At 37.8% G+C, this 15849-nt stretch overlaps 1 protein-coding gene across 1 annotated transcript in view; it reads left to right on the top strand.

Annotated features, from left to right (window-relative positions):
- LOC128644556 (A-kinase anchor protein 9-like) overlaps positions 1-15849 on the top strand; it is a gene marked incomplete at both ends in the record, with an annotated part of 127610 nt that overhangs the window by 39742 nt on the left and 72019 nt on the right. Inside the window, one exon of the mRNA XM_053697129.1 lies at positions 14366-14728. Coding sequence (XP_053553104.1) covers positions 14366-14728 — 363 coding nt within the window. The remainder of the gene's footprint in view (positions 1-14365; positions 14729-15849) is intronic.

Here is a 15849-nt window from a genome sequence, read left to right on the forward strand (position 1 = left end):
GGGGTAGCTTGTCACATCGGTTGTAGTTGCAGTAGTGAGTCAGACAGTTCATGTATTAGTTTGGTTCGGATAAGGGATGGAGGAGAGATGGTAAAGCCTCTCTGAATAGGTGGGTTTTCAAGGAGTGTCTGAAGCTATACAAGGTTGGAGACAGTCTTATGGAGTGAAGTAGAGAGTTCCAGAGAACAGGAGCAGCATGTGCGAAGTCTTGGAGGTGGGAGTGGGACGTATAGATAACAGGAGTGTAGAGACGTAGGTCAGAGGTTGATCAAAGAGGACGGGATGTCGAATATTTTACGATGAGATAGGAAATGTAGTTGGGAGTTATACTGTTGAGTGTTTTGTAAGTTAGGGTTAATACTTTAAATTGTATTCTGGAGTGTATGAGGAGCCAGTGTAGAGATTAGCAGAGCGGAGCAGCTGATGTAGATCGGCGACTTAGGTGGATGAGTCCAGCAGAAGCATTCATAATAGATTGGAGGGAGGGGAGGCAGTGTTTTGGAAGGCCATTTAGGAGTAGATTGCAATAATCAATGCGTGACAAAATGAGGAAATGAATAAGTATTTTTGTAGTTTTTTTGAGTAAGGAAGGGACGAATTCTGGAAATCTTGTGTAGGTGTGAACCGCAGGAATTGGTAAGTGCTTGTATGTGTGGGTTGAATGTGAGTTCTGAGTCTAGTGTGACCCTAAGACAGCGGACCTGGGGTGAGGTGTTGAGAATAGAGTCTCCAACCGTCAGAGAAATGTCAGGTGTTGGATGTCTCGAAGAGGGTGGAATAAGAAGCAGCTCAGTTTTGGACAGATTGAGTTGGAGGTAGTGTGAAGGCATCAAGAGTAAATTGCAGAATGGCAGTTGGAAATCTAGTTGAGTAAAGAAGGAGAGATATCAGGAGAGGAAAAATAGATTTGGGTATCATCAGCATATATGTGGTAATTGCATCCAAAGGAGGCTATAAGTTTTCCAAGGAAGGATCTATAGAGATAGAAAAGCAAGGGGCCCAAGACAGAGCCTTGCAATACTCCAACTGAGAGAGGCATAGGATCACAAGATATGTTGTTAAAAGAAACTGAAAACGAGCGGTTTGAGAGACATGAGGCAAACCATGAGAGGGCTGTGTCTCGGAAGCCAAATGAATGTAGTATTTTTAGGAGGAGAGGATGGTCGACTGTGTCAAAAGCAGCAGATAGGTCAAGTAGAATTAGTAAGGAGTAGTGGCCTTTTGCTTTAGCTGATAACAGGTCATTTGTTACTTTAGCAAGAGCGGTTTCTGTTGCGTGTTTAGGACAGAAACCAGATTTTAGTTGATCAAGTAAGGAGTTAGTTGTGAGAAATTGAGTTTGCCGATTATAGACCAGTCGTTCCAATAATTTTGAAGCAAAGGGAAGTAAGGAGACCGGTCGATAGAAGGCGTGGAGGGGAGAAGCGAGGGCTTTATTAGGATTGGTATGATTGACGCATGCTTGAATGTATTAGGAAATGTGCCAGCAGTGAGAGATTGGTTAAAGAGATGAGTTAGGGTAGGGGTTAGTAAAGCAGAGAGCGAGGGAAGAAGTCGTGAAGGAATAGGGTCAAGTGGGCAGGTTGTGAGATGAGCCAAGGATAGGAGTACAGAGACTTCTTCCTCTGTTACAGGAGATGAGATGACATTTGTATGGGCATTGCCCTTAAAAGGGCATTCAGCTCTTTTACTGCCCTTAAAAAGCAAACAGCTCTTTTTTAAGCACAAAAAAACCCTAATCCGCCTGGAAGAAGACCTTCTCTGCTGGACTTCAGGAACGGTGAGTACCTATTTGGGGTTTAGTGTTAGGGATTAGGGATTTAATGGGCTGGAAAAGAGCTGATTGCCCTTTTAAGGGCAGTAAAAGAGCTGAATGCCCTTTTAAGGGCAATGCCCATACAAATGCCCCTTTAGGGGCAATGGGTAGTTTAGGTTTTTTAGTGTTTTATTTTGGGTAGTTTGGTGGGGGGGGGGTTATTTTCATAGGGATTAGGTTTTTTATCTTGATAATTTTGTTTATTTTTTTCTGTAACTTTAGAGTTTTTATTTTTTGTAATTTTAGATTATTTTTTTGTAATTTAATGTTAGGTTTTATTTGTGTGACTTCGTATTGGGGTTAATTTAGGGGGTGTTGGGTTAGGGGGTGTTGGGTTAGGGGGCGTAGTAATTAAATTAGTTATTTGCGTTGTGGGGGGTGGCGGTTTAGGAGTTAATAGGTTAATTAGGTTTATTGCGATGTGGAGGTTTGTCGGTTTAGGGGTTAATAGATTAATTAGGTTTATTGCGATGTGGGGGTTGGCAGTTAAGGGGTTAATATTTTAATTGTTATTTGCCGATTAGGAGTTAATTACTTTATTATTTTACGATGTGGGGTTTTGCGGTTTCGGTGTTTAATACTTTGTGCGGGAGGTTAGTTTTGTATTGTTATACTTTGTGCGGGCTGTTACGTGTTTCTTATTTATTTCCTGCAGGCGGTTGCGTGTTTTGTTTTTTTAAGGCTTCGGGTTTGCTTATTCTGCATGCAGATGGATTTCTAAAATGGCAGGGTGGTGACGGTGGATTCTTTCACCACCCTGCCATTTTCGGCATCCCGGTGGATTCTTTTGGCTGCGGGCGCAGTCAACATTCTTTTGGCTGCCTCACACAGCCAACATTCCTTTGAGGATGCATGCTTAACTGGCGACACCAACGGACGCGTTACAAACGCGATTATAGTACAGATATGGGATCTAAGTCACACAATATGGCCATATTCTGCTTGGCCAGTCACCAACTTACAAGGTGTCCCAATGTTCACTGGACCTAATACTACAGTACTTTGCCTTTATAGGTTAAATCATTCCTGATTTTTCTCTTCATAAAAGAATGAGACTCCTTCACTTTATATACACCACTCAATTACACTGTCATGAGTACACCTAAGTTTGGGTGGGGTGCTTTAACCAACGGAAGATGGTTAGTCTCCCCTTTTTATATAAATACAAAGGGCAAGATTACAAGTAAATTGTTATTAGTTTTCCGCGTGCAATATGGTCTTTTCACAATCAATTTCCATTGAGCAGCTATTGCAAGTCTTGAAAAATCGTAATTTGGCCCTCACATTTGCCTTTTACACAACATTCCTTTTCGTGTTTATTAATACAAAGGGCAAGATTACAAGTCGAGCGTTATGAGTTTTCCGCACTCTATATGGTCTTTTTGCATTCAATTTCCATTGCACTGCTATTTCAAGTCTTGAAAAATTGTAATTGGGCTTGCTCATTCACCTTTTATACAACAATCATTTCCATGCTCGAAGAGCTGTACTTAAAGGACCATGATACCCAAATGTTAAAACACTTGAAAGTGATGCAGCATAGCTGTAAAAAGCTGACTAGAAAATATCACCTGAACATCTCTATGTAAAAAAGAAAGATATTTTACCTCAAAAGTTCCTCGGTAGCCACATCCCATTGTAAAGGACTTCTAAGCAGCAAATCAGTATGTCTGTCCCGGGACAGCTAAGGGAGTGAGCTTTTGTGCACACTCATATTATTTCCCTATTCAGTTTAAGGAAGTTTACTATGAAATCTCACAAGAGTTAAAGAGACACTGTACCCACATTTTTTCTTTTGTAATTCAGAAAGAGCATGCAATTTTAAGCAACTTTCTAATTTACTCCTATTATCAATTTTTCTTTGTTCTCTTGCTATCATTATTTGAAAAAAAAAGGCATCTAAGCTTTTTTTTGGTTCCAGTACTCTGGACAGCACTTTTTTATTGGTGGATGAATTTATCCACAAATCAGCAAGGACAACCCAGGTTGTTCACCAAAAATGGGCCGGCATCTAAACTTACATTCTTGCATTTCAAATAAAGATACCAAGAGAATGAAGAAAATTTGATAATAGGAGTAAATTAGAAAGTTGCTTAAAATTTCATGCTCAATCTGAATCACGAAAGAAAGTTTTTGGGTACAGTGTCCCTTTAAGTGAAATCTCATGAGATCACAGTAAAAGAGTTGACCTCCTCATCACTGCTGATGCTGATTGGCTGCTGTTCATTTCTTCATTTTTTATTTTATTTTTTACCTGCAGCTGGGCAGCAGCTAAGGTATATTTTTTTTACACATAACTTACTCTGCTGAGCTGATTAAATTGTGAGGTCAAATATCTTCTTTTTTTACATAGAGATGCTCAGGTGATATTTTCCTGTCAGCTTTTTACAGTTATACTGCCATCAGTTTCAAGTGATTTAGCATATGAGTATTATGTCCCTTTAACAGTTTTGCTCAACACAAAGTTTCGCAAAGCACTTCAAAAATACATTACAAAGTACAGTTACACTCATATTAAATCTGTCTAATAAAAATTATTAAAAAAAAATATTACACACAAAAGTTATAGAAGATAAGAGATTGTGGGTGTTAGGAGAAAAAAAAGCTGATGCATTGACATACATACACATACAAAGAGAAACATGGATTTATATCTATAGACATATGTTTAACAATGGAGATAATGAAAACATTTTACATTACAATCTTATGCATATTAAACAATATCTCAGAGGGATTTTCAGAGATATTCGCATATAGATCTTGAGAAATATAGGCATATATATATATATATTCATATACATATCTTGCTATAAATAGATATATCAGTCCAAAAATCATCACAGAAGTAGAGAAATATTTATTTATAAATAAATAGAACATATTCCGTTACGAAAACATTTTCACAATATGAAATATTCACATTTTCATGTACACTTTTCGAGGAGAATCCATCAAGGGCTTTGTGCAACATATTAGGGTTTCTTTCATGTAATTAGCAAGAGTCCATGAGCTAGTGACGTATGGGATATACATTCCTACCAGGAGGGGCAAAGTTTCCCAAACCTCAAAATGCCTATAAATACACCCCTCACCACACCCACAATTCAGTTTTACAAACTTTGCCTCCTATGGAGGTGGTGAAGTAAGTTTGTGCTAGATTCTACGTTGATATGCGCTCCGCAGAAAGTTGGAGCCCGGTTTTCCTCTCAGCGTGCAGTGAATGTCAGAGGGATGTGAGGAGAGTATTGCCTATTTGAATGCAGTGATCTCCTTCTACGGGGTCTATTTCATAGGTTCTCTGTTATCGGTCGTAGAGATTCATCTCTTACCTCCCTTTTCAGATCGACGATATACTCTTATTTATATACCATTACCTCTGCTGATTTTCGTTTCAGTACTGGTTTGGCTTTCTACAAACGTGTAGATGAGTGTCCTGGGGTAAGTAAATCTTATTTTCTGTGACACTCTAAGCTATGGTTGGGCACTTTATTTATAAAGTTCTAAATATATGTATTCAAACATTTATTTGCCTTGACTCAGGATGTTCAACATTCCTTATTTTCAGACAGTCAGTTTCATATTTGGGATAATGCGTTTGAATCAATCATTTTTTCTTACCTTAAAAATTTGACTTTTTTTCCCCGTGGGCTGTTAGGATCGCGGGGGCTGAAAATGCTTCATTTTATTGCGTCATTCTTGGCGCAGACTTTTTTGGCGCAAAAAATCTTTTCTGTTTCCGGCGTCATACGTGTCGCCGGAAGTTGCGTCATTTTTTGACGTCCTTTTGCGCCAAAAAAGTCGGCGTTCCGGATGTGGCGTCGCTTTTGTCTCCACATTATTTCAGTCTGATTTTTTCTTTGCTTCTGGTTACTAGAAGCTTGTTTATTGGCATTTTTTCCCATTCCTGAAACTGTCATTTAAGGAATTTGATCAATTTTGCTTTATATGTTGTTTTTTCTCTTACATATTGCAAGATGTCTCACGTTGCATCTGAGTCAGAAGATACTTCAGGAAAATCGCTGTCTGGTGCTGGAACTACCAAAGCTAAGTGTATCTGCTGTAAACTTTTGGTAGCTATTCCTCCGGCTGTTGTTTGTATTAATTGTCATGACAAACTTGTTAAAGCAGATAATATTTCCTTTAGTAATGTACCATTGCCTGTTGCAGTTCCCTCAACATCTAAGGTGCAGAATGTTCCTGATAACATAAGAGATTTTGTTTCTGAATCCATCAAGAAGGCTATGTCTGTTATTTCTCCTTCTAGTAAACATAAAAAATCTTTTAAAACTTCTCTCTCTACAGATGAATTTTTAAATGAACATCATCATTCTGATTCTGATGACTCTTCTGGTTCAGAGGATTCTGTCTCAGAGATTGATGCTGATAAATCTTCATATTTATTTAAAATGGAATTTATTCGTTCTTTACTTAAAGAAGTACTAATTGCTTTAGAAATAGAGGATTCTGGTCCTCTTGATACTAATTCTAAACGTTTAGATAAGGTGTTTAAATCTCCTGTGGTTATTCCAGAAGTTTTTCCTGTTCCTAATGCTATTTCTGAAGTAATTTCCAGAGAATGGGATAAATTGGGTAATTCATTTACTCCTTCTAAACGTTTTAAGCAATTATATCCTGTGCCGTCTGACAGATTAGAATTTTGGGACAAAATCCCTAAAGTTGATGGGGCTATTTCTACCCTTGCTAAACGTACTACTATTCCTACGTCAGATGGTACTTCGTTTAAAGATCCTTTAGATAGGAAAATTGAATCCTTTCTAAGAAAAGCTTATCTGTGTTCAGGTAATCTTCTTAGACCTGCTATATCTTTGGCTGATGTTGCTGCAGCTTCAACTTTTTGGTTGGAGACTTTAGCGCAACAAGTAACAGATCATGATTCTCATAATATTATTATTCTTCTTCAGCATGCTAATAATTTTATCTGTGATGCCATTTTTGATATTATCAGAGTTTATGTCTCTAGCTATTTTAGCTAGAAGAGCTTTATGGCTTAAAACTTGGAATGCTGATATGGCTTCTAAATCAACTCTACTTTCCATTTCTTTCCAGGGTAACAAATTATTTGGTTCTCAGTTGGATTCCATTATCTCAACTGTTACTGGTGGGAAAGGAACTTTTTTACCACAGGATAAAAAATCTAAGGGTAAAAACAGGGCTAATAATCGTTTTCGTTCCTTTCGTTTCAACAAAGAACAAAAGCCTGATCCTTCATCCTCAGGAGCAGTTTCAGTTTGGAAACCATCTCCAGTCTGGAATAAATCCAAGCCTTCTAGAAAGGCAAAGCCTGCTTCTAAGTCCACATGAAGGTGCGGCCCTCATTCCAGCTCAGCTGGTAGGGGGCAGGTTACGTTTTTTCAAAGAAATTTGGATCAATTCTGTTCACAATCTTTGGATTCAGAACATTGTTTCAGAAGGGTACAGAATTGGTTTCAAGATAAGACCTCCTGCAAAGAGATTTTTTCTTTCCCGTGTCCCAGTAAATCCAGTGAAAGCTCAAGCATTTCTGAATTGTGTTTCAGATCTAGAGTTGGCTGGAGTAATTATGCCAGTTCCAGTTCTGGAACAGGGGATGGGGTTTTATTCAAATCTCTTCATTGTACCAAAGAAGGAGAATTCCTTCAGACCAGTTCTGGATGTAAAAATATTGAATCGTTATGTAAGGATACCAACGTTCAAAATGGTAACTGTAAGGACTATCTTGCCTTTTGTTCAGCAAGGGCATTATATGTCCACAATAGATTTACAGGATGCTTATCTGCATATTCCGATTCATCCAGATCATTATCAGTTCCTGAGATTCTCTTTTCTGGACAAGCATTACCAGTTTGTGGCTCTGCCGTTTGGCCTAGCTACAGCTCCAAGAATTTTTACAAAAGTTCTCGGTGCCCTTCTGTCTGTAATCAGAGAACAGGGTATTGTGGTATTTCCTTATTTGGACGATATCTTGGTACTTGCTCAGTCTTTACATTTAGCAGAATCTCATACAAATCGACTTGTGTTGTTTCTTCAAGATCATGGTTGGAGGATCAATTTACCAAAAAGTTCATTGATTCCTCAGACAAGGGTAACTTTTCTGGGTTTCCAGATAGATTCAGTGTCCATGACTCTGTCTTTAACAGACAAGAGACGTCTAAAATTGATTTCAGCTTGTCGAAACCTTCAGTCACAATCATTCCCTTCGGTAGCCTTATGCATGGAAATTCTAGGTCTTATGACTGCTGCATCGGACGCGATCCCCTTTGCTCGTTTTCACATGCGACCTCTTCAGCTCTGTATGCTGAATCAATGGTGCAGGGATTACACAAAGATATCTCAATTAATATCTTTAAAACCGATTGTACGACACTCTCTAACGTGGTGGACAGATCACCATCGTTTAATTCAGGGGGCTTCTTTTGTGCTTCCGACCTGGACTGTAATTTCAACAGATGCAAGTCTCACAGGTTGGGGAGCTGTGTGGGGATCTCTGACGGCACAAGGAGTTTGGGAATCTCAGGAGGTGAGATTACCGATCAATATTTTGGAACTCCGTGCAATTTTCAGAGCTCTTCAGTATTGGCCTCTTCTGAAGAGAGAATCGTTCATTTGTTTTCAGACAGACAATGCCACAATGTGGCATACATCAATCATCAAGGAGGGACTCACAGTCCTCTGGCTATGAAAGAAGTATCTCGAATTCTGGTTTAGGCGGAATCCAGCTCCTGTCTAATCTCTGCGGTTCATATCCCAGGTATAGACAATTGGGAAGCGGATTATCTCAGTCGCCAAACGTTACATCCGGGCGAATGGTCTCTTCACCCAGAGGTATTTCTTCAGATTGTTCAAATGTGGGGACTTCCAGAAATAGATCTGATGGCCTCTCATCTAAACAAGAAACTTCCCAGGTATCTGTCCAGATCCAGGGATCCTCAAGCGGAAGCAGTGGATGCATTGTCACTTCCTTGGAAGTATCATCCTGCCTATATCTTTCCGCCTCTAGTTCTTCTTCCAAGAGTAATCTCCAAGATTCTGAAGGAATGCTCGTTTGTTCTGCTGGTAGCTCCGGCATGGCCTCACAGGTTTTGGTATGCAGATCTTGTCCGGATGGCCTCTTGCCATCCGTGGACTCTTCCGCTACGACCAGACCTTCTGTCGCAAGGTCATTTTTTCCATCAGGATCTCAAATCCTTAAATTTAAAGGTATGGAGATTGAACGCTTGATTCTTAGTCAAAGAGGTTTCTCTGACTCTGTGATTAATAATGTGTTACAGGCTCGTAAATCTGTATACAGAGAGATATATTATAGAGTCTGGAAGACTTATATTTCTTGGTGTCTTTCTCATCATTTTTCTTGGCATTCTTTTAGAATTCCAAGAATTTTACAGTTTCTTCAGGATGGTTTAGATAAAGGTTTGTCCGCAAGTTCCTTGAAAGGACAAATCTCTGCTCTTTCTGTTCTTTTTCACAGAAAGATTGCTAATCTTCCTGATATTCATTGTTTTGTACAAGCTTTGGTTCGTATAAAACCTGTCATTAAGTCAATTTCTCCTCCTTGGAGTTTGAATTTGGTTCTAGGGGCTCTTCAAGCTCCTCCGTTTGAACCTATGCATTCATTGGACATTAAATTACTTTCTTGGAAAGTTTTGTTCCTTTTGGCAATCTCTTCTGCCAGAAGAGTTTCTGAATTATCTGCTCTTTCTTGTGAGTCTCCTTTTCTGATTTTTCATCAGGATAAGGCAGTGTTGCGAACTTCTTTTGAATTTTTTCCTAAAGTTGTGAATTCCAACAACATTAGTAGAGAAATTGTGGTTCCTTCATTATGTCCTAATCCTAAGAATTCTAAGGAGAAATCGTTACATTCTTTGGATGTTGTTAGAGCTTTGAAATATTATGTTGAAGCTACTAAGTCTTTCCGAAAGACTTCTAGTTTATTTGTTATCTTTTCCGGTTCTAGAAAAGGCCAGAAAGCTTCTGCCATTTCTTTGGCATCTTGGTTGAAATCTTTAATTCATCTTGCCTATGTTGAGTCGGGTAAAACTCCGCCTCAAAGGATTACAGCTCATTCTACTAGGTCAGTTTCTACTTCCTGGGCGTTTAGGAATGAAGCTTTGATTGATCAGATTTGCAAAGCAGCAACTTGGTCCTCTTTGCATACTTTTACTAAATTCTACCATTTTGATGTATTTTCTTCTTCTGAAGCAGTTTTTGGTAGAAAAGTACTTCAGGCAGCGGTTTCAGTTTGAATCTTCTGCTTATTTTTTTCATTAAACTTTATTTTGGGTGTGGATTATTTTCAGCAGGAATTGGCTGTCTTTATTTTATCCCTCCCTCTCTAGTGACTCTTGCGTGGAAAGATCCACATCTTGGGTAATCATTATCCCATACGTCACTAGCTCATGGACTCTTGCTAATTACATGAAAGAAAACATAATTTATGTAAGAACTTACCTGATAAATTCATTTCTTTCATATTAGCAAGAGTCCCTTTTTTGTGGTGGTTATGATTTTTGTATAAAGCACAATTATTCCAATTCCTTATTTTATATGCTTTCGCACTTTTTTATCACCCCACTTCTTGGCTATTCGTTAAACTGAATTGTGGGTGTGGTGAGGGGTGTATTTATAGGCATTTTGAGGCTTGGGAAACTTTGCCCCTCCTGGTAGGAATGTATATCCCATACGTCACTAGCTCATGGACTCTTGCTAATATGAAAGAAATGAATTTATCAGGTAAGTTCTTACATAAATTATGTTTTTTGTGTGTTTTTTTTTAATTGTATTCTCCATTGACTTCTATGGGGAATACGTGAAAGCGCAATCGATTTGGCTGTTTGGATTACGTGGCTTAACGCGCGCGCAAAATAAGTTATTTTGCAACTTGTAATAGTTGCACAACCCAAAATGCGAAAAAGCTATGATGCACGCTGTGTTTTTGCAACTGATTTGCCAAGCGACTTGTAATCTTGCCCAAAGTTGGGTTTAGCAAACCTTACAAAAAAGTTTATATACATCTTTAAGAGTGCTACCAATGAGACCAAATAGTTACACAAAACAGCATTGGCGCACATCCACTTGCAAATAAACAACACATTTTTTAATGCTCTAAGAAATTGTCTGCAAAAAACATGTATGCTTTTATATTAAAATTAGGATCTAAGTCACACAATATAGCCCTATTCTGCTTAGCCAGTCACTTACAAGGTGTACCAATGTTGACTGGTCCTAACACTACAGTACTTTGCCTTTATGAGCTGAATCATTCCTGCTTTTTCTCTTCAAAATAGAATGAGACTCCCTGCTTTATATATTTTACTGGTAAAGTCCAAAATCCGGGTAAACCTGACAATTACCCAAGCGGCTGTGGATAAAGCCCGATGTAATGTAATTCCTCTATCTACATTATTTTTTTTGCCTCTGCTTAGAGGGTTCAAGGAAGGCGCCCTCTGGCATCAACCCCAAGTGAACCTTGCCCCTCTTGAACTCCCCCGCCTGGCGGAGACAAAAAGTACAGTGAAGATGTGTGAATTACAGTGCATCGTATATATGTTTGATGCGGTGACTCAGGTGTACCCGGTTAATGCTAGGATTACCCAATTTCTTACTTTAACCGCAACATATACACAACTTGTATATATGTGTATATAGAGCCAGGGAGTTTCATTCTCTTATGAAGAGAAAAATCTGAAATTATTCAGCCCATAAAGGCAAAGTACTGTAGTGTTAGGACCAATCAACATTGGGACACCTTGTAAGTTGGTGACTGGCTGAACAGAATATAGCCATATTCTGTTACTAAGATCCCAATTTTAATATAAAAGCATAGATGTTTTTTGCAGATACGCTCTGTTTTGTGTAATTATTTGGTCTCATTGGCAGCACTCCCAAAGATGTATATAAACTTTTTGTAAGGTGCCCTATACCCAACTTTCTATTTGTATTTATAAAAAAAAGGGAGGCTGACTTTCTTCCATTGGTTAAAGCACAACATCCAAGCTCAGGTGTACTCGTCACAGTGTAATGGAGTTTTGTATATAAAGCCTGGGAGTCTCATTCTATTATGAGGAGAAAAAGCAGGAATAATTCAGCCCATAAAGGCAAAGTACTTTAATATTAGAATCAGTCAACATTGGGGTACCTTGTAAGTGACTGGCTAAGCAGAATATGTCCATATTGTGTGACTAAGATCCCAGTTTTAATATAAAAGCATAGGTGTTTTGTGCAGGCAATTTTTGCAGCATTTAAAAATGTGTTGTTAATTTGCAAGTGGATGTGTGCCAATACCCCCTGTTTTGTGTAACTATTTGGTCTCACTGGCAGCAGTTCCAAAGATGTATATAAACTTTTTGTAAGGTTTGCTTAAAGGGACACTAAACCTACATTTTTTCTTTCGTAATTCAGATAGAGCATACAATTTTAAGCAAATTTCTAATTTACTCCTATTTTCAATTTTTCTTCGTTCTCTTGCTATCTTTATTTGAAAAAGGCATCTAAGCTTTTTTTTGGTTCAGACTCTGGACAGCACTTTTTTATTGGTGGATGAATTTATCCACCAATCAGCAAGGACAACCCAGGTTGTTCACCAAAAATGGGCTGGCATCTAAACTTACATTCTTGCATTTCAAATAAAGATACCAAGAGAATAAAGAAAATTTGATAACAGGAGTAAATTAGAAAGTTGCTTAAAATGTCATGCCCTATTTGAATCACAAAAGAAAAAATTTGGGTTCAGTGTCCCTTTAACCCAACTTTGTATTTATGAAAAAGGGAGGCTGACCATCTTCCATTGGTTAAAGCACCACACCCAACCTCAGGTGTACTCATGTCAATGTAATGGAGTTGTGTATATAAAGCCAGGGAGTCTTATTCTATTATTTATAAAGAGAAAAAACAGGAATGGTTCAGCCCATAAAGGCAAAGTATTGTAAGTTGGTGACTGGCTAAGCAGAATATGGCCATATTGAGTGACTAAGATTCCAATTTTAATATAAAAAAATCATGTTTTCTGTAGGCAATTATTTTGCAGCATTTAAAAAGCCAATACCCTCCAGACCATTTATATTACTAATAAAGCTGATTAGTTCAGTTTTTCTGTATGTTTGTTAAGCTTATAACTTTATTTACACTTACAGTTTTCATGATCAGTAATGTAATAACAACGCATGGTGTCACATGATGTGGTCTATGACGTATGATGGACGGTTTGTTCTTTGCTTAGCATTTAAAGGAAAGAATTTTGCTGTATGAACTTGTTCCGTTTACTTTTTTCTTTCAACCCCACTACATCCTTGTGGTGTTTCTCTCTCCAGTACAGCAGTATTTTTGCAGGGTAGGGAAGCTATGAAAATGTTCCAAATGAGTACACAAAGCATTTTACAGGTTATGTAGTGTACGTAGTAGGGTTAATATTCCAAATATTTAAGATATTCTGTTTGCTATTTGTTTTTTTAATTTCATCAGATAGAAAATTTCAATGTAGTTATTAATATATAGATATTTCTAGAATTTTCCAAAATGCTCGGTGTCAGAAAAATAATTTTAGGAGCAGTTGCTTGTTAACTCTTGGGATTTGTTAAGCTTAAAGGGACATTAAATGTAGTTACTCTTCTTTAGTATAAACATTGTAGTTTTTCTCATGTTATCCAGAGAGGCCAAAAAGCAATAGGGAGCATGGAACAAGCACAGTTTTACATAAAAGCAGGAGGTGCTTAATGTCCTTTTTAACACCACTTTCTACTAACACAACAAACATTAATATGTAGCACTGTTATCCTGTTTAAAGGGCCATGGAAGTCTGGAATTCTGCCTCTAAGAACTATATTGCCCTGTATTACAACAGCATAATAGATGTTATATTACTTGCAGCAAGATGAAAACAAACGTTTTTTTCATAGTAAAATTCTTAATCAAAGTCCCATTCTGTAACACAGGATACGCTCCAACGCATGCGCAATATTAGAGCCTAAGGTAATCAGTGACTGCTAAAATGTCACACAAAAGCTGCTGTAGAACAAGCAATATTTGTCAGAGCTGGCAACACCAGCATAATATTGTACATGCACGTGGCTGAGAATCCTATCTAGGTAGCCATCAGTAATAGGACTGCATAATGAGTCAAACAGAGAGCTTGGGAAATGCTGTAAATTCAAAATACAGTTAGAATTAAAGAAGACAGAAAATCATGGTGAAGCTATTTACAATAATAGTATATCACATACAAACTTTACATTGCTGCATACATTATTTATTCAGCACTATGTCCTTTCAGTGTTCACAAAGTAATTAAAATATTATTAAGCATCATCATGAATTCTGCCTTTGTAGTTTTACATCATTCATTTTATATTTGAACATTGTTATATGTAGTAGGGGTTTTTGCCACAATAGTCAGGACATCTTTCTACCAATTTTGTACATTTTCTGGTGTCTGAAGAGGTTATTGTAAATTGAGTTTTAAAATTAACCATAACCAATTGCAGAAAGAATGACAGCCCAAAGAAGAGCTTTATTATAGAACATATTTTTTTTAACAGTGATTTCTCTCTATGTTAGGTTATTGTTGAGATGACAATAGCATTTGCCCAGAAAACTGAACTTGCAAGGCTAGCTGCTATAAAGAATGGTGAAATAGCCGAGCAACAAGAGGACAGGGAGAACCTTGATACCGAGGATTCTGATCATGACGGTGGCAGATGTATGATTAGTGAAGAGCACCAACATCAGCTGCAATCAATTGATTTGACATCACAAGTGGAGATCCAGAGAGCTTTATCAGAACATGATTTTAGTGGAGTAGAATTAGTTGTCATTCAGTCATCAGAGACCTCATTAAGCACAGAGAAGGATGATGTTCCAAGTCTAAAACATCTAGACCAAAATGTTCCTCATGTGAAAACTGTTGTTCTCAAAGAAGACGTAAGTACAAAAATGTCCTTTATTTATTTTATTTTTTTATTAAGCCTTTTTGTCATACAATGTTTTATTCAGTGAAGTCAAATGGTGGGTGACTGACATTTGTGAGTCATCTTATTACACCATAGAAATGATAGCTTTGGAAAGAAACTTGTGTAAGTGAATCTGGTCCATATGCTTAAAGGGACATTAACTAGCACAGTTACTACTCATCGTACTATTGTTTTTCCTCCTGTACCTGCAGCTGTCTATAAAGCCATTCTATTATTTTAACCCTTCAAAACCACTAAAAAAGGATGAAAAGTATGTCTTTTTGTGCTCATGTTTGGTACTCCTTTGGGATGAGGACAGTGAATTACTATCCTGAAAAACTCCATAAACAAATACATGCTTGTTAGTCTAAGAGAAGGGGACTTGTGGCTGTGAGGAAGAAATAGTTGGCTTTTTGTGTGTGATCATGCTCCTTACTCTAGGGCAGCGATGATTAACCTTGGCACCCTTGATGTTTTGGAAATACATTTCCCATTATGCTCAACTAGACTGTAGAGTGCCTTAGCATCATGGGAAATTCTGGGGTGCCAAGGTTAGCCACCACTGCTCTAGGGGATCATGCTTTAAGTCTAGGGGAAGAGAAAGAGGACAATAAAATACTTGCCTTGCCTTTCTGTTCTTGTTTGGTGCATCTACTATCAACACATGACTGTGGTATGAGCTGGCGCTTGCAGACAATGATATTGCCTTCATCAATCTGCACGTGCGCACCGTGCCATTATGTTAGAGGTAAAAAAGTGCACATGCATGGCATAGCAAGTTTTTTATTTAGTCTTCCAACCTAGGTAGCCCTCTGTGATTGGATAATTCTAATGTGCATGACGGAGGGCTGTCCAATAGGATAAAATTATTTGTATATTTAAAGAAAAATTGGGGAATTTTATAATTCAAAGTAATTTGAAAAAGTTTCTTTGACACAAAAACTTTAAAAAAAGGGAATAATAGTTTGAGTTTTATGTCCCTTTAAGCAGGGAAAAGAGGAGTTTCTTGTAGGTGTCTTTCCCCAATTTCAGTGGGTATCTATTCTTTCGGCATTGATAAGATTCTATTTTGAGTGTGGTGAAATGTATTTC

This window comes from Bombina bombina, unplaced genomic scaffold (assembly GCF_027579735.1).
Source record: "Bombina bombina isolate aBomBom1 unplaced genomic scaffold, aBomBom1.pri scaffold_867, whole genome shotgun sequence".
NCBI lineage: Eukaryota > Metazoa > Chordata > Amphibia > Anura > Bombinatoridae > Bombina > Bombina bombina.